The following is a 21,913-nucleotide window of genomic DNA, read 5'->3' on the forward strand; positions in this document are numbered from 1 at the left end:
TAACACTATTTTGCAGGAGGGATTCAACTGTATGCTGTAATAAACTTAGGTTTGTACAATTAAAGCGGATTAAAGTGCTCTTTGGAAAGTGATGATGAAATGCTTTGAAAACTGTGGGATGAACACAATGCAAACAATCAGAATGAATGAAGGATGACTAGCCCCACAAACAAATTGGAATGAATGCTCAACAAAGACCGGATATAATCTAACCTCCATGTAAGCTTTGTTCAAGTAGATCAGGAAAAGCCCTGTGTTTTCTAATAATGGCCAAAGAACTGGAAGACAGAGGGGAAATGAGGGGTGAGGTGTGCTCTCCCAAGCACTAAGGTTGTTGAGTAGCCTTAATAACACCTTCATACTGTCCCAACAATCTTAGGTAGGAATAGAAAGTCCTTCCATTCTAAAAATGGTGGTGCAGCTTGTCTGTATCCAGGCTAGTTTGTATGTATTACAAATATAAATGAATTTATCCTGTATATGCTTAGTCTGAAATTTTTGGTGACTTCACAGGACCAGGTGAAAAGGAGCCTCAAATTAACTCCTAATCCATTATAAATTATACACTACTTCAGTTTTTCTTTACAGTTATTTCAGTTACCCCCGAATCATTATTTCTGCTGAATAATTCCATTGTTTGTGAACCTTCTGTCCCATAAAGTAACGTGTGATATGGAAACACAGTGGCACAATGAGTCAGTGTGTCTGGCTGTTAACTAGAAGGTTGGTGGTTTGCCCAGGGACTACTGTGAGCAGGACTATTTGATCCTCGGGGTCTGTTCCAACTCTGCATTTCTATTATTCTATCTAAGATTAGTCATACTTAGAAGAAATCCTTTGATATTAATGAAATTCAGACCACTCATTTTAATAAGTGTACTCTGAGGATAATTTAGTTGGCTATCACCCATAATTTGTATCACTTATTTGCTTTGGTCAAAAAAGCTACCATTAATTTCTTTTTAAAGAAACACATTCCAAATGAAGGTAAATAGTTGAATTCTCTCTCTCTCTCTCTCTCTCTCTCTCTCTCTCTCTCTCTCTCTCACACACACACACACACACACACACACACAACTGAAAGCAGTAGAGTCTGGTCTAGACTGTATGGAAGCTGGGACACACATGTTTATCCCTTTTAAAAATTTCAAACATTGGCCATAGTAATTACAATACTTGAGTCTCGTCCTCCTCTCATCAGGAAAACCTCACAGGTAAATACTATGTTACTGACATATATATCCTTCAAGATCATAGTGGTTTATAGAAAATTAAAATGCCAGTGATCAAATGCAGGACTGGGATGGGCCAATAATATTGTGTTAGGGCAGCGGTTTTCAACCTTTTTGAGTTCACAGCTCCCTTTACCGACTACATTTTTTCTGCGGCACCCCTATGGGCTCAGGAGCTCAGTTATGTTACCCCTTGCCTGCAGAGCTGGCAGCCTCTCGCCCTTTTTTTAACACCCTCCTTTTTGGAGTGTTCCATTAGCCTCCTCTCCATTCCCTTCTCTTTAGGAGTCCTCCGCGCAGCTGCTGCTGCTGCTGCCCCTGGTTTCTGAGATGCCCCCCCCTCCCCAAAGAGAGGAGCCACCGCACACGACCCAACAGAGGCCTGGGACTTGTCTGTCCATTCCCAAAGGCTGGCAGACTGGCTGACTGGGCTCCCTTGCCCGCTCGCTTGTTTGCAACCAGCACTTCTGACCAGCCCCAGAGGTACATTTTGCCTACAGAGCTTGTAGCCGGGGCTGCTGCAGCAAACAGCTGTGCAAGCTTTTGGGAGGCACAAGCTGTGGGAGGGCATCAAAGAAGGAAAGAGGGACAGAGGCCAGTGTTGGACATGGCACCCCTGTGTTATTACAAATGCACAACAGAGTCTTTGCATGGTCTGGAATTAGAAAAAGCATTCAACAAATGGGAAGGGTAGATGCTAATATGTCTGTGCCCTTATTTGTTTGTTTATTTTCACTAGAAGGTCCCAGGGTGGTATACAACACAATATTGTACAATAATATAATACTGAATTATTAAAATAAATACGACTGTTCCAGCCAGAACACAACACCAGCATATGTCTTCAGCCTATGTTGAAAGCTATACGATGAGCGTGCTAGATGGGAGAAAGTTCTACAGTTTAGGGGCTGCCACAGTGAAAGTCCTCTTCTGGGCCATCAGTTCCATAGGCAGAACTATGAAGATGGAGCCAATATTTCAGATATTTGGCGCATAAGTCATTTAGGGCTTTAAATGTTACTGGGAGCACCTCGAATTAGGCCTGGACTTCAAACAAGACTAAAATAGATCCAGGTAATCAGTTTTCCCCCAAGCATGCCTGAAACTGGGCCACTACTGCCTTCTCAAGTGCCCTCTTCAAGTAACTAAGGCAATGGCAAAAATAGAAATGAAACTGATATCTCAAAACCAATGAGTGTTTCAGTAAATAGACATTTTACCTATATTTTCTTTTGATTAACTTAGATGAATCACCAGGATACTAGCCACCATTATATTACAAGCTAAACAAAACTCTTGTTTGATAAGTGACAATTAATGTCTTGCATATAATTTTACTTTATGACAATGACTCAAATGTTTGGAAAGAATTAATGTCATTTAAAAAAAAGATTCAGTGTAAAGAGCTCCTTGTACTGTAACATTAATATTTAAAAAATATATATCACATGTTCAGTTGTCTATTTATTTGTTTTCTCCCCAACTTTTAAACAAAAAGAAAGTTCAAGAAAATATTTTCACTTTTTATCATTCACAGTGTTTCTTTTCCAGTAATAATTTATGAATTGTTACAAAAATTATTCTTGCTCTTACTAAAAATATTTTAAACTCAAATGGTACCAGTTTTTAAGAGGCAGAAGAACAGTTCTTTGGCAGACAGATTGCAGCCATTTATCACAAGCTTTTAACAAAGGCAATTTTGGAATGGATATATAATAAAATCAGCCACAAGAACCAGCTTATTACAAAAATGTTGGCAGACTCTGAGCTGCAGCAGTGGCAACAGGTATCACTATTATGCTTAAAACCTATAATCACCAGATGTTAGCAGTGTTACTGCTTTTAATCTATAAAACATTCTACAAATAAAATACACCATCCTATACCATGCAATGCTCCTTCATAAAAGTTTAGTTGCCATTGTTTTGTAGCTAGAGGAAATTTGGTGCCCCCTGCTGTTAAAAAACCCACACTTCTATTATTGCATACTTACTGGGGAGTCCCCTTATACAGGAAGATTAGCAGCAAAAACACGATACTATAGTTCCGGTGGAATGATACATTATGCTGTGTGGAATTACATTAAAATATTAATATAGAATTTTAATGAACCTGAACTGTAATGTTTTGGTGTTCGGGTGCATTCTGACTTAATACAATATAGGAAAGTACACTCTATTATCTGAGAGAACAATATTAATATATTGTATTAACTATAAAATATATGGAAATATTTATAAACATAATTTTTGGATTCATACAGGGTGAAAATAACATTATAAATGCTAACAATGATAGCAGCCCTGTATAGGGAAGCTTTTTAATGTTTAATGTTTTATTACGTCTTTATATATGTTGGAAGCCCCCCCCCCCCCCCAGTGGCTGGAACAACCCAGTCAGATGGGCAGGGTACAAATAAATTATTATTATTATTATTAACAAGAGAGAATTTCATAATGGGAAATTTTATGTAGCCATGTAATGTGAAAGCTCAAAACGATGTTTATGCAGTTGTGCACATGACTCAAATAATCTGTAATGTTTTAATGCACGTTTACTTGTGTATATGGCTTAGCTATAGTGAAAAACCTCACACTGACTGTAGGAAGTAGAAAGCTGCAAAGAAAACTGCAGAGGAGCTAATTACAAACATGAGCGCAAAAGTTTTAAGAATAGAATAAGCAGTCTTTTCACCTTTTATAGAAGAGAATTTGTATTTGTACTTTGTCAGGTAGAAGAACTACATTACAGGAAGGGAGCTCACAGTTTGATTAGAAACAAGAGATTATTGAAAGACTTCCTTTCTGTTTGGATTTTAAGTGAATGCTCACGATGAAGGACTTGTTCTTTATACTGATACAAGTCTTTGGGTGCGAGAAAAAAATAATTAAAAATGTACATAGACATAGTTTCTTTCCTACATTTTTGGTATAATCTACGAGCGTTTTTCATAAGAACACGAAATGTTTGTACATATTTTTGTCCTTTAGCCAATGGGTCCATTCAGACATTGTGTGAAGTATAGGTAATGAACTATGGTTTGATGTTATGTCTGAATCAAAAAACCATGGTTTGCAATTGTCTGCACCCCCCAAATAGAACAGTTTGAAGTAGGTTTGTAAATGACTGATGCTAACTATAGCTTAGTAAGATATCTGAACTGATATATATCATGGCTGCTGCCATTACTCCCACTTAGAGGCTGCTGTCTCTAACATGATAACATTTGGTATGACTACAATCTCTATTTTATTGTACATACCTGCTTCTGAGGCCACCTCTCTGGCCACCTCTTCTTTCTCCTCAAACTGTTCAATCGGTTCCTTTTTCTCTTGCTCAACTTTTGATCAATAGTTGTGAAAGGCTGAAGAAGACCAAAAGGTGTGATGACTTTCTGTGCAGTATCTTCTTCTGTAGTGCTCTCTGATGAAGACAGGAACAGCTGCTGGTCAGCAGTAGTGCTCTCAAGACACTGTTTGGAAGCTTTTAAACCATGATTAAACTCTGTCTCTTCTTGTGCAAATGCACCATAAGAAGTAACTGAAAAACTGTTTGGAAGCTCACCAGCATCTGATTTAAGTGGGAAATGAAAAAAATTATGTGTTCTGCTGGACTTTAATTGTAAGCAACCCTTTGTGTAAAAAGGCTGTGCTTCATGTTGCCTGGAGAAAACAGGTCTCTTAGCTGTGGAAGTTCCATATAAAGTAGGCAGCAAAACAAGCTTCTCTCTGAAGTTCATGTCTAAACTCTGTGATTTTCTATGAAAAGCTTTTACAGTGTATTTGTCATTCACAGCCAGTGAAGCTGAAATACTTGTTTTTGGATTAGACACTTTGAAGTGTATTTTTTTACTGTTCATCTCAAAGTTGGTTGATCTTACCTCTAGGCAAAGTGCCTCCATTAATCGTCCAATGCCACTGTTATTTTTGGCTACACATGGAAGTCTTTGATTTCTGTCTTCCAAAGATCCACCTGTCACACTCTGCCATATTTCGTTGTTAAAGTCAGAATGAACTTTACAAAGAGGCAAGTGCTTCAGTGGCGATATTGCTGATGTAACTGAACTAACTGTTTGGTAGTCAGTTCGCCTCTTGCAAAGATGGATGTTTGTAAATTGGCCACAGGAGCATTTTGTATTATTGACGAAATTAAAACCCCCCACACGGGCCCCACAGAATGGGCAGTTCAGCTTTCCAGTTGTCCACTGTGCCTGAGGATAATGCCGAGGGAAACAAACAATTAATTATTTGTAATCCAGAAGATAAGACATAAATCTTTTTTCAAACAGAGCAGAAAAGCATGTAAACATTTGTTTTATGACTGAAAAAAGGCAATGTGCCAATGTAATCGTTTCAAAGGGTTATTTGATATTCCTAAATACTCTGAGACCTTAGTTTTATACCAAGTAAGGCATATATTTAACATGGAACTTTGAGGGGGGGGTAACATTTGAACAGTCTTGTAAACTACAATCCTATGCAGAAGTCAGTCTGTTCAAATCTTTTTGTTAATATATATTTTATTGAAAAAAATCAGTAGAGTGAAAAATGTGGAGAAAAGTTAAAAGAAAAGAAAAAAGTGCTTGAAACTGTGATACAATGCAATATATGGGTATATAAGTAGTACCATGATTCTAACAAGTTTAAAATTATTAACACGCCATTGTGCTTTTTATAAATGTATTCCACACAATCTATGTTTGTATGTTGCAAAAGTAGTCATAGCTTCTATCCATCTTTCAAAGGGGCCATGGTGTTATCTTTCCAATAAATCAAAATCAGTCTTTTAGCAGAAGAGCCCATTTACATCTGTTGAAACCTTACTGAAGTTTCAGGACTTATGACACCAAACGAAGTGTGGGAATAGCATTATGTATTACAATTTTACAGAAACTTTGGATGTGTTGATATGCATACTAAATATGGCAAGAGCAGAGTTGACACAATGACTTGTTTATTATAAGCATTTGAAAAGGCATTTACCTACTTAAATAACTATAAAATATGTAATGATATAACTGTACTTCTAAGGCCCTTTATAAAGACCTAGATATTGTTTACTTTCTATAGAATATTGCATAGAATATTAAAAAGTTATGTGAGATAAGTAAAATGAACATACGTTTTCTATTATATGAGTCACCCAATCTGGAAGTGCTTCTATGTTCATGTGCCATACATTACACATATCCTGAGAGGCAGTAGAAGCGTGAGGTTCCTGTTGAATTAAGATTCAATATATTAATAACATTCTGACCTACTTTCTATTTTAAAATACCTATCATTGATATTTCCACTTCCAGTGCCATGAACCAATTCCTTTGTATCCATTTCCCGCATTCTTTATTCCTTCCTCCTTGCCTTCAGGCAAATGTGTCCTTTATGCCAGCTCTCCTTCTAATTAGTGGCCCATCAACCTATTTCCCTTTCAACCAGGTTGAACAAGTGTCTATACCTAGCACCTTTGCTTCTCCTTCTCCAACTATGGTACAGGGTGCATTTCAGTGTTTTACAATTAAGTCATGAAATACAAGTATGAAGTTCTGATGTTTTTATTATAAGTTACCTTTTGAGGGCTTGCCCTAAAAGACAGTAAGTATTTGATAGTTTTAAAACACATATTGTTGATCCTGCAATAAAAAGACAGACCAGCAAGATAAGACCGCTGCCTAGAGAAGGTTTCTACTGTAATGGCCTAGCTGCAAAGATGATGGAACACAGCTGACGTCTCTTAACCATCTTAGAAAATGAGGATTTTCTCAAGCATATAGTGAAAAAGTTTAGGAAATTGTTTCAAATCTTGTGGTTGAATTCTTTCCTGACAGATTATTGTTAAACCTTTATTAATATTGTTATGATGGTAGTTATGCAATCAGTATTATAAGGCACTACGGTTTTCCAAGAATACACTATACATTTAGGACACAATGGCAGATAAAAGCAAGTTGTGTAATTGTTTAAATAAATGGTGCCATTTTCTTTCTTGAAAATAGGCATTGTGCAATGTGTGAACAAATAAATTGTTTCAAATAAATACAGCATTTCATGAGAAAATTAAAAGGTTTATGGTTACAGATATGTGCCCCAATTCCGAAAACAACTGAACTGATAAATTATAGACTCAAGCCAGTTTAGTCTCATTGTTACTAATGTAATAAAAACGTGTTTCAGTTTAATCCGTCTTGTTTAACTAGTTTAAAGATAATGGTTTCTAAACTATAAAAGGGTTGCAAGAATAAGAAAAAAAATATGTTTAAAACTAACACAATTTAAATGAATGGGGTCATGTTTAATTCTGAGAAAACCTACTTGCTCAATAACATTTGTACAATCACTGGGGAAAAATTCAGTTCACATTGTTGGTACTTTAAATTCCATTTCCCCCCATAATTTGTTGTTGTTGTTATTTTCCAAATAAAAACTTATCTAATTTTAATAATTGTTCTTTGAGCGGGGCAAATTTTTATACTGAAAACAATATTGTGAAGAATACTTGGCTTTAAAACATATGATTATTGGAGCCTTGGCTTTATTTTACTATGCCAGTAACAAAAAGAAAGTAGGAAAAAACAAGAAAAGTAATGGAAAATATTTTAATTTATCTTATGGCTATATTGCAGTATGACATTTAAATGCTACTTATCAAGTGCACTCTAAATAATCACAATTTAGTGCCAACAGTTGCACTCCCAAGACTGAATTCACTGTAGCATATGAAAATGAAATTTTAGGATGTAGCTAAGCCCTGTCTCAAATGTAAGTCCTAAAATATTAAGCAGAAGAAAAAAGCTTCCACACTCTGTATTATTTGCTTAATCTCCAGTTTCTTTCTTACCAGTGGTATAAATAAGTTGCTTGAAAAGTCTGGTGAAGGGGAGGAAGGGAGCTAATATTGTGTGTTGATGTGATGGGAATCCCTGTTTAGTTATGATGTTTACCAAACAAGGCTTAGTCCTAACTTTAACCCACTTGAATTTGAGTAAATGATAATAGGAACATAGGTGCCTTATACTAGGTTAGACTATTTGTCCATCTGGCACAGTAATGTTTGCTCTGGTTAGCAGAAGCCCTCCAGGATCTTAATAATGGACAGATTGGGTGCAACCGCATCCATGCCAATTTGGGTGTAAAGGATATCCCTTTAATCTGTTTCTCTCTCTCTGTGTGTGTAAGGCACTTACAACAAGTTTACAAGGTGGTGTGGTTGCATTTTCATCCTTTCTTCTTTACAGGTTTATTTTATTATTTATTTTATTTCTTAAATTTCTATACTGCCCTTCATCAGAGGAACACAGGATGTTTTATAATATAAAAACACAAAAATACATACCATAGCAACAAACCAAAACAATACCACCCTGCCAGACAAAATCAATTTAGAGTGTTAGTTACTTAGAGCAGCTACAAAGAACAGAAACTGCGATCCAGGTTGAAATTGGACTGCATATGCCTCCATGGGGTATGGTATCTGGATATATTTTGCACCTCACAGGGGTATTGCATGAAAAAAAAGATGTCTGGCCCCATTGCTACATAAATGCAGTCAGAAATGAATCTTCAACATGGCTTGTCCCTGCTTGACCCTGGTGTTCTAGATGTTCGGTAAATTATTCACATTTATAGAAACCTTACCTAAATATATTAAAAGTTACAGTAAGTCATTATATATAACTGTTACTGAGAAACATTACAATGTAACAAATTTGTATCAAAAGCATGAAACCTGCAGGCAATTAAAGTATATTTTTTCTTGTTCTAATGAAGCTCATAGTTTAAAATATTTGACTGGTAATGTGACCAAAACTTTACTGACAGTCGAATGTCCAAACTGAGTCTACTGTGAGTTTCATACATGTCCATAAACCTCAATCTGGCTTGTTAACCAGCCTCTGATAGCATTTGCTATCAACTTTCCTTCTTTCCCACTGAACACCAAATCTTCTATCATTTGCAGACTGCTTCTGGGAGAGTTATCTGATTTGTCCTGCAGTGTGGAGAAGGAAAGAAATCAGTGGACTCTCTCCTGCTGTTTCTTCTCTTGTCCAAACTGCAGGGACAGTGGGAGGAAGCCACATCTTGCAAACCCTTTGGAAAGCACAGAAGACTTGACATAAATGCAGATACTGTTCCACCTGACTCACTATCTTATCCAGACTTCTGCAAAAGTGAGAAAAGACTCTCCCCTCTCTTTATCCCTCTAGCAAGTGGAATATGTATTGACTTATAGGATGCATAAAAAAGTAAAGGGACCCCTGACCATTAGGTCCAATCGTGGCATAGTTGGATACATATTTTCTTTGAAATCCAAATTGAATGCACTGTGATCTGTTCACTGGAGCTCAGCTTCTTTTCCTCTTCACACCCTCTTAATGTATATAGACTCCTTGTCAGACAAGCAAGGTGCAATGGACAAATAAACATTCTTTTAAAAGTCCACCCACCCCTCTCTCTGCAAAGCAGATCAACGTGTGCATATCAGATAGTCCTGATGGCAGTCTCACTTTCTAACCCTGCCCTCTGCAGTGCATGCATGCTTTAGTTAGGACAGCAAGTAGACCATGCAGCAAGAGCAGCATGTGCTTCGTGTGTGTGTGTGGGGGGGGGAGCAGTTTTCTCTTAAGCTTACTACTGCAGGCATAGTCTACCGAGCAAGTGACAGAACAGGCAGATAAATTATAGGGTACTGAACTTTCTTTGGAGGGATGTGTGCATATGTGTAGGTGTATGTATTTCTGGACATGTCTTACTGAGCCTCTTCTCCTTCACAGCCATATCAAGTTGCACTTCCACGTTTCTTTTTAATTTGGAAAAAGTCACAGAGAATCAACTTGTGAGATATCAGATATCTCTTATCCATCCAGCAGGAGATGTTTGAAAATTGCTAAGAAAAATCCTTCTAATGTAACATAAAAGTTGGATGGTACTGAAGACATTAAAAACATTGATAGTTAATTATAATATTGTGTAAAAATAATTTCACCTTTATGAATAAACACCTTTAAGATACATTATTATCATTTGCTGCTTTTAGAGGGACCGCTGCATCATAGCCTGGTGCTTTTGTGGCCAGTCAGATGACTGGAAGGAGATGGAAGAACCTAAGTGTTATGTACACCCTATATTAAAAAACATATGTACTACAAAATAATGCCCGTTCTGTTTGTGTGTGTGTGTGTGTGTAGCAAAGCCCTTTTAAACTATGCAGGCCAATAAAACCACCTCCCCCACCCATCAGCTGCTTTCAGAAAGCTTCTGAGATTTCACCAGATGCTCCTTCACACTTTCAAGCATATCTTCACTATCATGAGGGCCAATCACTTGCTTTTAAAAAAGACTAAGCCTGAGAAACTTGAGGTACTGAATTCTATGCCTGATAACATATTGTGGAAAAAATCATGCAATGCACAAAGCCTTGGTTATAACAAGTGTCGGAAGCAGACCTCTCCTTTTGACTGGAGAAGCTTGATGAATTTGAAGGCTTATTTCTTAGCTGAAACTGGTCAAACGAGAGAAATGGCTTTTGACACTGTCAAAACTGGAATCCTAAAAAGATCCTGCTACTCACATAAAAAGCTGTGAAAAGTACAGATAATTCACAAGCCACGTATTGCCTGTTCTTGCACTGGGTTGCAAGGTAGGACGGATGCAAAACTTTTGACATCTGTTTGTCCCTATTAACCATGTGATTGCACATAGTGCATTGGGATGCTTGCCTAGCCCTGTTATGCTGAGTCATGCTATAATATCTGAGGAATGTGTGGGAGACACTACAGTTAAGCTAGAAGCAGATATAAAAACACCGTCCAGATTCTCCTTACAGATTATTTCAAATCATTAAGAGGTGGAAATTTTTAAAGGGTTGCTATATAAGGAAAGGAAAAGAATGTGAATTTCTTTTTCTGCATGTATCATCCAGTTTCATAATCCAGATTAAGAATAAAGCTGCTCCCAATAGTCTATGTTTAGGTTAGACATACAAAATTGAAAAAAAATGATGTTATTTTCTTTCCTGGCAAACACAGCATTACATTGCAGATGAAGAATCAGCATGGTGCACTTTTACTTTGCTCTTCTCTCTGAACCAGCATTATAAAAGACATCAGCAGGGGAGCTAGTGGAAACCAGTGCTTGATAATTAACTGATGCTGCAAAATGACAGCAACTGCACAAATGCATTTTGTTTTTTTTAAGCCAAGATTTAAACTTCCCATTTTTTAATGAAAATGATTTTCTTAGCTAGTGAATTATGATGATATATTAACAATTTACGAAGCTGCCTGAAACTGTCTCAGACACGGCATCCCCAAACTCAGCCCTCCAGATGTTTTGGGACTACAATTCCCATTATCCCTGACCACTGGTCCTGTTGGTTAGGGATGATGGGAATGGTAGTCCCAAAACATCTAGAGGACTGAGTTTGGAGATGCATGGTCTCAGACCATCGGTCCATCGAGCCCAGGCCTGCCCATTCAATCTAGTATCAGCTCTCCAAGGCCTCTTTACTAGTTCCCCTATCTGAGATTCTTTAATGGGTTGAGAAATGATAGGCTGTAGAGGAAGCGGGCTTGAGCAATGGACCAATGGCACGATTACAGTGGTGCCTCGCAAGACGAAAAGAATCTGTTCTGTGATTCTCTTCGTCTAGCGGTTTTTTCGTCTTGCGAAGCAAGCCCATTGACGGATTAGCGGATTAGCGGCTTATCAGATCAGCTGATAAGCGGCTTAGCGGCTTAGAAAAAGGGGGAAGGAAAAAAAACCTGCAGGAACTCGCAAAACATTTTCGTCTTGCGAAGCAAGCCCATAGGAGATTCGTTTTGCGCAGCACCTCCAAAACGTAAAACTCTTTCGTCTAGCGAGTTTTCCGTCTTGCGAGGCATTCGTCTTGCGGGGCACCACTGTATTTGTAAACTTAATCTGACGGATTTCCATAGCACTTAATTGTGAAAGCAACTGAACAGAAAAGAGCACTGTTAAAGAGGTAAAGGTAAAGGGACCCCTAACCATTAGGTCCAGTCGTGACCGACTCTGGGGTTGAGGCGCTCATCTCACTTTATTGGCCGAGGGAGCCGGCATACAGCTTCCAGGTCATGTGGCCAGCATGACTAAGCCACTTCTGGTGAACCAGAGCAGTTCACAGAAACGCCGTTTACCTTCCCGCCGGAGCGGTACCTATTTATCTACTTGCAATTTGACATGCTTTCAAACTGCTAGGTTGGCAGGAGCAGGGACCGAGCAACGGGAGCTCACCCCGTCGTGGGGATTCGAACCGCCGACCTTCTGATCGGCAAGTCCTAGGCTCAGTGGTTTAACCCAAAGCGCCACCCGCGTCCCGTTAAAGAGAATAGGTGCATTCAAAAGAAACCTGTGTTATTAATTTACATTGATTTCAATAGGATTTAAGTGTGCTTATATTTCTCTGGGTTACCAATAGCAATAACAATAATAGTTGCTGAAATTATTTTATCACAGTGAAAAGCACCCCATCACCTAAAAGGTCTGTGCCAAACAGATTCTTATTCTGACTGTAAAATAATGTAAGAATGCTGGTGCCTACTGATCCTTTGTTCATCTTCCTGTGCAGTTGAAACAATTATTGCAAGTTTAAGCTTATTTATACTTTTCAGAAGTTTAACCTTGAGAGCCCTTGTTGTGCTCCCTGCTGTAATGGTGAATCTCTCTAAACTATCCTTATAAATCATACAGATTGGGCAATTTAGCATTGCGGATATCTTTAATTTTTTTGCTTTCCTAAAATTTTAGGGTCAGCAAGTTAATAGCACTGAATTATAACTACAAATCAAAATAAATACTTACTGCACTAGTCTGAGCTGCAGAGTTGTAGAAAATTTGTAAAGTTGAACACACTTTCTACAAAGTACAGATCCAGTACAACAGCACAAAACCGGTATTGTGATTTACTTCCCTGTTTTCTGCATTGGGCATATATGACATCTACAATACAATACAATACAATACAAATATGAAAGAGTACTTCAGAATACTAAAAATATCAATAAAGCTCCATTTGATAAACAAATGGTTTAAATTGTCCAATGGGTGAATATCCATAACCCAGTTCTTCTTAATTCAGTAGTATATAAACTGTGCAATTTTGAACATGTTAATTCCTGCACTCCTAAATTAAAAATACATACTCTAGTAATGGCCTAGAAGAAACAATAGATTTTTTACTTACTTCAAAGACCAAATCTGCAGTTTGGTCGTTTATGAGGCAATCAGAATTAGCTACGTATTTTCGACACTTCCAGCAACGAAGCATGTCACCCTGACCTTGGCTATTCATCTTAACTCTGGTTCTTTGAACTGTATATCTGTTAGAATCAAATAAAAATAGCATACTTTATTATGTTTCTGTATTCTGTGTTTTTTCACCAGTTCTTTCAGAGAAAGAGAAGCTTACATTTTATTCTGATGTACAAAGTTATGGGTCAATCCACATTAGTTGATGTTTTATCCATATTAAACTCTTCTTGACTCTTCACGGTGCACATACTACTCAGCCCCATTGTATTGATGCCACTACTTATGATCTTTTATCCTGTGATTTATCAGAGTACTTTAGCTAACTTTTATTAGTTACTGCGTTTTGCTCCCACTCATTTCCTCATATGCACCTTCTGTACAGTATTGCTACCAAAATCTGTGGGAGTGGCTTTGTTCCTGTGAAATCGGTTTAGCCCTCTTTCCCCCACTTTCCTTCCCTGCTCTATCTCTAAATTTACAATGGATCTGAGGGAAGTCAAATTTATTCCCATTAACAGAACAGCCATATTAATGACAGTCATATTCTTGGTTGTTTTTGTTTTGTTTTTTGCACAGGTCCAAATAATTTGAACAAATAGTTCTGCTATCCATGCAGATTCCTTGAACAGATGCAGGGTGCAGCTAAATTTCCACCATGCCCCATAACCACATCCCCCGCATCATCACCGTGTTTAAGTTTTCAATACCTGAAGAGGTAACTCAGTGTAAAATCTGATTGCAAAGCTAAAAGGAAACTTCAGTTCTTCATTCACACAAGCAGTCCCATAGGACTGCTTACAGGAATGTATTCCTGACAGGTGAAATATGTTGCTTTAGAACAATTGTGGCTTTGCTCTGCAGCAACATGTTCTCCCTTTGACTGTTGCTTTGAGTCAAGGTTTTTCCTGAAGTATTAAAATATATTAAACCATGACTAGTTAGATTTCTAGTCCCCATTGTCAAATTTGTCAACTATGATTGACAAAAACAAAACATTACATAATGAATTATCATTATTTTTCAGTGTTTCAAGGCTAAACACCTGGCACAGTCAGTAAGAGTCAGGCCTCTAGTTAACCTCTGGTAGACTCTGTAAACTCCCATACCAACTATCCTCCTCCTCCAACCGGTGAGGCCCATAATCCACAAGGATTTAATCTAGAAACAAATTATGGAATTCAACTGCCACTAAAAGATGCTTAGCTTTCAAGGACAAAATGAGATGGTATGGTAAATGTGAATGTGCATTTGATATATTTGCTTTTTATTTGGCATCAATAGCAGCTTGGGAACAGTGTGTGTGAGAGATTTTCATCAGAATCAATTGCACAGTGGGAAAGGACTATCCCTCCTGTGTGTTGTGGTCCCGATCCTGATCTCCACTCTTCTCCAACAATTGTTATTTGTAAAGTAAAACAAATCATGCTAAATGCATACATGTATTTAATGTGTCCTCTCATTTGCTCCAGAGTTTGTGGTGCATTGCTCCTTTAAAAAAAGTTCATGAAATTCTTTTATTAGTCAAGTTTACTCATGTCTTTCAGTCCTGCTTGAGGAGAGTATGCTTCTATGTTTGGATACAATGAAAAATGCTAATGCTTACAGAAAACTTGAATATCTTGAAGTACACCTAACTGTGTACTTAAGCAGCAGACATTGTTTCCATCATGAAAAATCTTATTGCTCAGATGTAATTTTGCTAGTGGCATGAACATGCCTACTGAAAGGTGGTACATAAATCTAACATAAAACTACGCAGCACACACACAGAACACAATACTATAGACATCTGCTCAAAGGGAAGTCCCACTGTGTTCAGTGTTTCCTTCCCCCATGAAAGTGGGTATAGGATACAGCCTTAGTGGACTTTTTAGAATTGAGCTGTAGGAATTCTCCACCAACAGTGCTTCAGAAATGGGGAGAGTATCTTACATGTGTGTACTTTGCAGGGATCTCCTGTGTGTGGGTTGTAATATTATTGAGCATTAGTGGTTTATTTATGAATGTTTCGAGGACAGAGATAATACTTTAGGTAGTGAATGATTGTACTGGTTCTATAGAATAGATGATGAGTGAGATTAGGTGAGTGATTGTATGAATAATGTTTGTTATGATAATTGAAATCTTACATTATACTGCCTGGTAATGTTCTCTTGACTTGATTTATATTGCTATGGTATTTATGTAAATGCATATTCTTTCTGTATTTTCTTATTTATTGTACTGCCTTGCAATCTTCAGGTTGTAAGCAGTCTATAAATGGAAATTAAGAACAATAAGCATCATAAATCCCTGTAGTATTTAACAGTTTAAGTAGTGCCCCCCCCAAAGAAGCAGCATGCTTTCCTGCCCAACTGCCGGACCTTCAAGAAAAGGCGCTTTTCGCTTACAAATGACTGAAACGTAATCCAGAAAACAAGGCTGCGATTCTAAATGTGCTTTCAAGTTAACTCCCTCGAAATCAAAAAGGCGCTTCATAGGGAATACATTTAGAAAAGGGAGCATGGTTCCTCCCTCCACGTTTTGTACGAAACAGGTGGGGGAAAGCTCTCATCTCTCTCTCCACACACACATAATGTATTTTTACTCCTGCTGCTGCCACCCCTACTGTTTGACAGGGGGTCGTGTGGGGAAGGGCGATGCCGCTGCCATTCCTTTCCACGCGGCTTCCCTCGCGGGACCGTCCTGGCTGATGTGCCACCTTCAGACGAGGCGCCCCTTTATTCTACACCCACAAGAGGCAGCCTTCGTGTGACACCCCCTTCTCCCTCTGCCCTCACGCGGAGGCTGGAAGAGGAGGAGGAGGCGCCTGTCTGCTTGTCTCCTCGACCACAGCGACTAGGCCTCCTCCTCCTCCTCAGCCCGGCAGTGCCTGACAGAAGCTCCCGCGCGCGCGCCCGGCCGCCCCCATTTACCTGCCTCTGCCCCTCTTGGCGCCCGGCCGCTGCGGAGGCGCCCTGTGAGGGAGAGCAAGGAGGGCGTCAGAGAGGCCTGGTTGGCTCGGCGGTGCTTTGTCGAGTCTCCGCCGGGGGGGATTATGAGAGATGCGGGCTGTCGCGGCGCCAAACGGGAAGAGACGGGAGACAAACGGCAGCGGAAAGCGCTCGGTCTCCTCGGGCAAAGCGGGGCGCTGGAAGCGGGAGAAGAAGGGCTCGTCGGCTTCGCCCGCGCCCTCGTTCTCCTTCAGCGCCGCTCCTTCCCGGGATGGTGGCTGTAGTAGTAGAGCAGGCTGGGAGGGGCGGCGAGGTCTAGCTAAAGTACCGTCGCCGCCTGCTGCTGCTGCTGCTTCTCGCGCCTATAGCTATAACATAGCTGCTTCTTTTCTTTCCGAAAGGAAAGCACCAGAGCATGGGGGTGGAGGATCTGACCCCGAGCCCTACTGCTTGTGGTTGCTTTGGAGCGCGCTCCATACATGCTCAGAGTACTTTTCAAAAGGAAAGTCTTGCCATATTCTATAGGTTTCACTGAGGTGTCGTAGTTGGACTGTGACCAGGGAAATCTTGGTTTAAATCCCCCTCCCAGGCTTGAAGTCTGCTGGGTGGTTCTTGGCCAGTTATCGTCTCTCAGTCTCGCCTACCTCACAAGCGTGGTTGTAAGGATCAATGGGCATTGCATGCTCTGGGCTCCTTGGCAGAAAAGAGGGGTAGAAACGTAATAAATCAATAATCTGGAGGTTAAGGTCTTGCTGCTCAAACAAGCACCAAAGTTTCCCTGTTGGTATTATACACTTGAAGGGATTGCACTACCAAAATACTCTTGAGGAGAACGTTTTCATGGGACCAGGTTATATGTTTGTTGGCTTCCACTTTTTGTAGCTCAGAGTCCGCAAGTCTTCCATGAAGACAACACATTTGTTACAGATATTTCTTCATTCTCGCAGGGCAGACTTATGAAATGTAAAAGCTTATTCATTGCTCTCTTCTACGATTGTTGTATGGAATGTATTTGGTGAAAGGGACACCTTTTAGGTATTCACAAAAGTAGTGTTGTGTGTGTGTGAAAAACAGAATCTCCCCCTGTTATAAGATTATATTTTTATCTTGCATTCTAGACCAACAATGTCTCTTAGTTGACTCTGAAAGCAGCCATGCTGCTGGCAAGTGCTGAACATAGAATGGAAATAAGCTGCAGACCCTGCCCTCAGACTTTAAAAAAAGTAATGTACAAGGCAACATGTGCAAAGGAAAGCAAGTTGAAGGAAAGCACTAAGATCTGTTTGTTAATTGTCTGCATGAGAGATTTTAACAGGTGTTTGCACTGATCTTCCACTACTGGATTTCTTGCAGGGATGGAGCTGGTTGCTGCATCTACGGTAACTGGCTCTTCGTCCTTTTGCCAGCCAGAGTGACCTTGCCTTCATTTTTTCATTCTCCGTGCAGCTGACTTTTGGGATGGTATTCTTCCTTGTAGGACAAAGAATTCAATTTCAGTGTTGCTGCATCTGCTCATTCTCTCATCAATATCTGGGGACATGGTAATATTCACCTTGCTATGGAGCTTTTCTGGGGAGAGAAGGATTGCATAATGATAACCTCCTTTGTGCTTTCAGTAGGGACAGAGGCCAGGATGTCCTTCCGTTGCTTCTGGTTAGCTCAGGGGTCTGCAACCTTTAAGACAAAAAGAGCCACTTGGACCCGTTTCCGAAGAAAAAAAAAACTGGGAGCCGCAAAACTCGCCATTATAAAAATAACTTTTTTGTCACTTTTTATTATTTCTTTGTTTGACCCCTCAGAATTACTCCTCCTCATAGAAATAAACGTTAAATTAACAAGTTACCTTTTTTGTGTGTGTGTTCTTCACTCCCCTTCAAAACAGTGACCAGCGTACATGCCCCCTTTCAATGCAGTGACCAGCGTACATGCCCCTTACAATGTAGCGGGCAGGCGGGCGGGAAGGTGACGTCGGGACGGTGCGTGACTAACGCACGCACCGCCCCCATGCAATGTCACAGCCAGTACAGCGCCCGCCACAGTGGGGAGTGTCGGGGCGCACAATGCGCCTCCTCCCCTCGCTAGTATCCGCCCCAGAGCCGCGGCAAAGGTGTAAAAGAGCCACATGAGGCTCCGGAGCCGCGGATTGCTGACCCCTGGGTTAGCTCATACCATTGTCAATGAAGAAGTCATTAATGAAGGGGCATGCACTCAGTGGTTCTGTGGAAAGGCTCTGAGTTGCAATTGTCATTGTTGTCTATATCTGCTTTAAAGAGACATTTTATGCTTTTGCTGGATTATAACAGCACAGATTACAACAGCACAGAATTGTTCCAAAGCTTTTCATCATCTGGAATAATCTGTGACCTATTTAAAGCACCAAAATATAACATGACAGTGCAGATGCTGACATTTGCAAGACCATCAGCTTGGTTGTGAAGTTTAAATATTCCATTGCATATCTTACTGTGTAAGATATGAAAATGTTTTAATTAGCATTGTAACCCACCTGGTGATAAATATTATAAAGAGCACTACATAAATAGCTCAAGTAAATAAAGAGTTTGTGATTGTGAGTGGGCACTATAACATTTGGTAGCAGTAGCCTAGTGGCAGCTGGCAATTGACTTAGGTTATTTTTCCAGACTCTGTGCTGTCTTTGTGTGTAGTCATAGTTGCCAGTGTTGTTGTTTTTTTATTTTTATTTATTTTACAAAATTTCTATGCCAGGTAATTTCTTACAAGTGCAGAACAAGTATTATGCAGTGTCTGTAACAGTGTGAATTCTGCAGAATGAAGTGGTTGTGTGTTCATAAATGGGGTAAGGCAATTCAGCAAGTAAATTGGTTCCAAGCTGTTAAAGGCTTTATATACTAATAGTGACATCTTGAATTTGGCCTGGTAGCAAAGAGGCAACCAGTGGAGATCTCTGAACAGAGGTCTAAAATGCTAACAGGGTCTCCTTCCTCTTGGCAATTGAGCTGCATCATTCTGCACTAACTGCAGATTCTGGATCAAATGCAAGGTAATCCCTACTTGCTTCCTAAACAGCTCCTTGCACCTTGTAATGGCACCAGGAATGACATTAAGTTGGGCTAGAGACATCACTGAGGTGGGAGAAACTAGATTTCATGCTGTTGTTTCTATGTAGCTCTATTGCAGAAAGCCATTCTATTTTACCCATTGGGTAATAAAAGTTCAGTTCTTAGCATATTGTTAGACTGTATTCAGATATTTCTGGATGAAGCCAATAATGCCTCTTTTTAGATAGTAGTGTATCTTTTTATTGTACAGTGGTACCTCAGGTTACATACACTTCAGGTTACAGACTCTGCTAACCCAGAAATATTACCTCAGGTTAAGAACTTTGCTTCAGGATGAGAACAGAAATCGTGCTCTGGCAGCGCAACAGCAGCAGGAGGCCCCATTAGCTAAAGTGGTGCTTCAGGTTAAGAACAGCTTCAGGTTAAGAACGGACCTCCGGAACTAATTAAGTACTTAACCTGAGGTACCACTGTATTCCCCAATTAAGCTTCTGTTCTAATGGAGACCCTGTGGCGTTAAATAATTCATTACAATTATTTAGAATTTTTAATGTCATTGCTTCACAACAATAGTTAACCAGCTTTGATTTTTATTTTTGTAACAATGGAAATCTCTGTAGTGCACCCAGTTCTAATAAGTTAACACTTCAAACACTTAACAATTACTTGACAATGTGTGACTGGTCCAATGACTTTATTTCAGTCCTAATGCGAGCATTCCAAGTTTGGAACGTTCACAGGAATATGATCAACTAAGTGTGAACAGCATTTTTACAAGGTTTAACCACAAATCCCTGGTGAGTTATCTCTAAAATATGATAGTGCTTGTAGCTGTAAACAACACACAAAGATAATATGTTAACTTCCTGAAAGATGAATTTGCACCATTTCCCCCTTTCTTTCAATGCACATAAATCACTAAGTTATTACTTTTGCTTCGCAAAAGCTGTTACTTTTGTTTCAAAATGAGGGATCATCAAGGGTCCTTTGTGAGGCTGGAGTTATTATTGTTATTGGAAGGATGCAGCTCTAATTGCTATTTCTTGTTGCAATAAGGCTCATTGCTGACAAATCTCATGGAACGACTTTGGGTTTTTGATGAACATACACTAAAGCTGAGAGAGATTCTTTTGATAGCCAATATATTGGAAAAAATAAAAAATAAAAAGGAAGAAATGTGAGTTAATTTCAGGACACCCCACAAGAGTCCTGAGAGATGTACAGTATTCTACACCCACAGAGGTACAAATCCCAGCACCTTTAACAAACTACAGGTCCCAGGATTCTTGTGGGTGTGGTTTAAATGTATTATGTCTACTGTACACAGTCAAATATTATAGCTACTCTTCAGTTAAGATCAATGTGAAAACTTAAGGAATTGTACATAGCAATCCGAATAAATTGTTCTGATTCATGTTGCATCTGGTGTGTGTATCTGTAATTAGTTATAAAGACTAAACTAGGGTTCAAGGCTTGATTCTGTGTCACCTTTTATCTTGTTAAAGCACATCCCTGTAGGACTTCTGCTTTGGAGAAGAGGCTCTCCAGTCTGCTTCTTTATCTATGGGGGTAACTCTGAATGCTCAGTGATGAGGAAAATGCACCCGGATTATAGTAATCCTCCTGATTATCACTTGCTTCTAAGGTTGGGCACTGTCATTTGGAGCCAGGCCTACAGGATGTGGCATTGAGCTGTGACTCAAATTAAGACCTAGCTACAAGATGTCAAAACTTTGGAACTCATTTGTGATTGTGTGGCCATTCAATCTAGAAAATTAACTTCCATAAATGTTGGAATGCATGTCTTTGGAAAAGAAATAATAACAGAAATTAGTTTCCCTATAGAGTTATTTTAGAAAGCCTGCAAGAGGCTCAAACATTAATATTTTAAATTGTAATATTGGAATTCTCTAGAAGAGATTTGTTGTGCCTTTTACAGTTTATAGTTTATATCTGGTCTTCCTCTCCCTTTACCCCAAAGTGAAAATATATTTAGGGCATTTTCTTTACTGCTGTTCCAAGTTCTTTAATAACAAGACCTGAATGTCTTGACTGTCACTTCAGTCCAAGTGATTAAGAACCAGTGTGGTGCAGTGATTAGCGTGTCAAACTGAAACTGGGGAAACTGAGTCAAATCACATTCGCCACTAAGCCACGAAACTCGCTGGGTGACCTGGGACAGCCCCTCTCACTCAGAGTTTGTTGTTAGGTTAAAATGGGAAGTGAGGAGGAAGGAAAGGGAAACATGTATGCTGTCTTGAACTCTTTGGAAGAAAGGCAGGATATGTATGTAATCACAGAATCATAGACTCATAGTAGAGTTGGAAGGGACCCCAAGTGTCATCTAGTCCAACCCCCTGCAACGCAAGAATCTCAACTAAAGCAACCATGATAGATTGTCATCCAACCTCTGCTTAAAAACTTCCAAGGCAGGAGAGTCCACC

At 39.4% G+C, this 21,913-nt stretch overlaps 1 protein-coding gene across 7 annotated transcripts in view; it reads right to left on the reverse strand.

The window, feature by feature from the left end:
• RNF180 (ring finger protein 180) overlaps nucleotides 1-18,718 on the reverse strand; it is a 58,104-nt gene extending 39,386 nt beyond the window's left edge. The window contains exons 1-5 of one of the 7 annotated variants that reach the window (XM_083465330.1): nucleotides 18,580-18,718; nucleotides 16,415-18,075; nucleotides 13,428-13,563; nucleotides 6,354-6,449; nucleotides 4,495-5,442 (exon numbers count right to left, since the gene is read on the reverse strand). In XM_083465330.1, the coding sequence (XP_083321456.1) occupies nucleotides 4,495-5,442; nucleotides 6,354-6,449; nucleotides 13,428-13,535 (1,152 nt within the window). In that variant the 5' untranslated portion in view covers nucleotides 13,536-13,563; nucleotides 16,415-18,075; nucleotides 18,580-18,718. The other 6 variants (XM_083465329.1, XM_083465334.1, XR_014517070.1 and 3 more) reach the window with 6 other exon arrangements.
• Between the last annotated feature and the right edge of the window lie 3,195 nt (nucleotides 18,719-21,913).

This window comes from Podarcis liolepis (genome assembly GCF_965112155.1).
Source record: "Podarcis liolepis genome assembly, chromosome: 11".
Taxonomy (NCBI): Eukaryota; Metazoa; Chordata; class Lepidosauria; order Squamata; family Lacertidae; genus Podarcis; species Podarcis liolepis.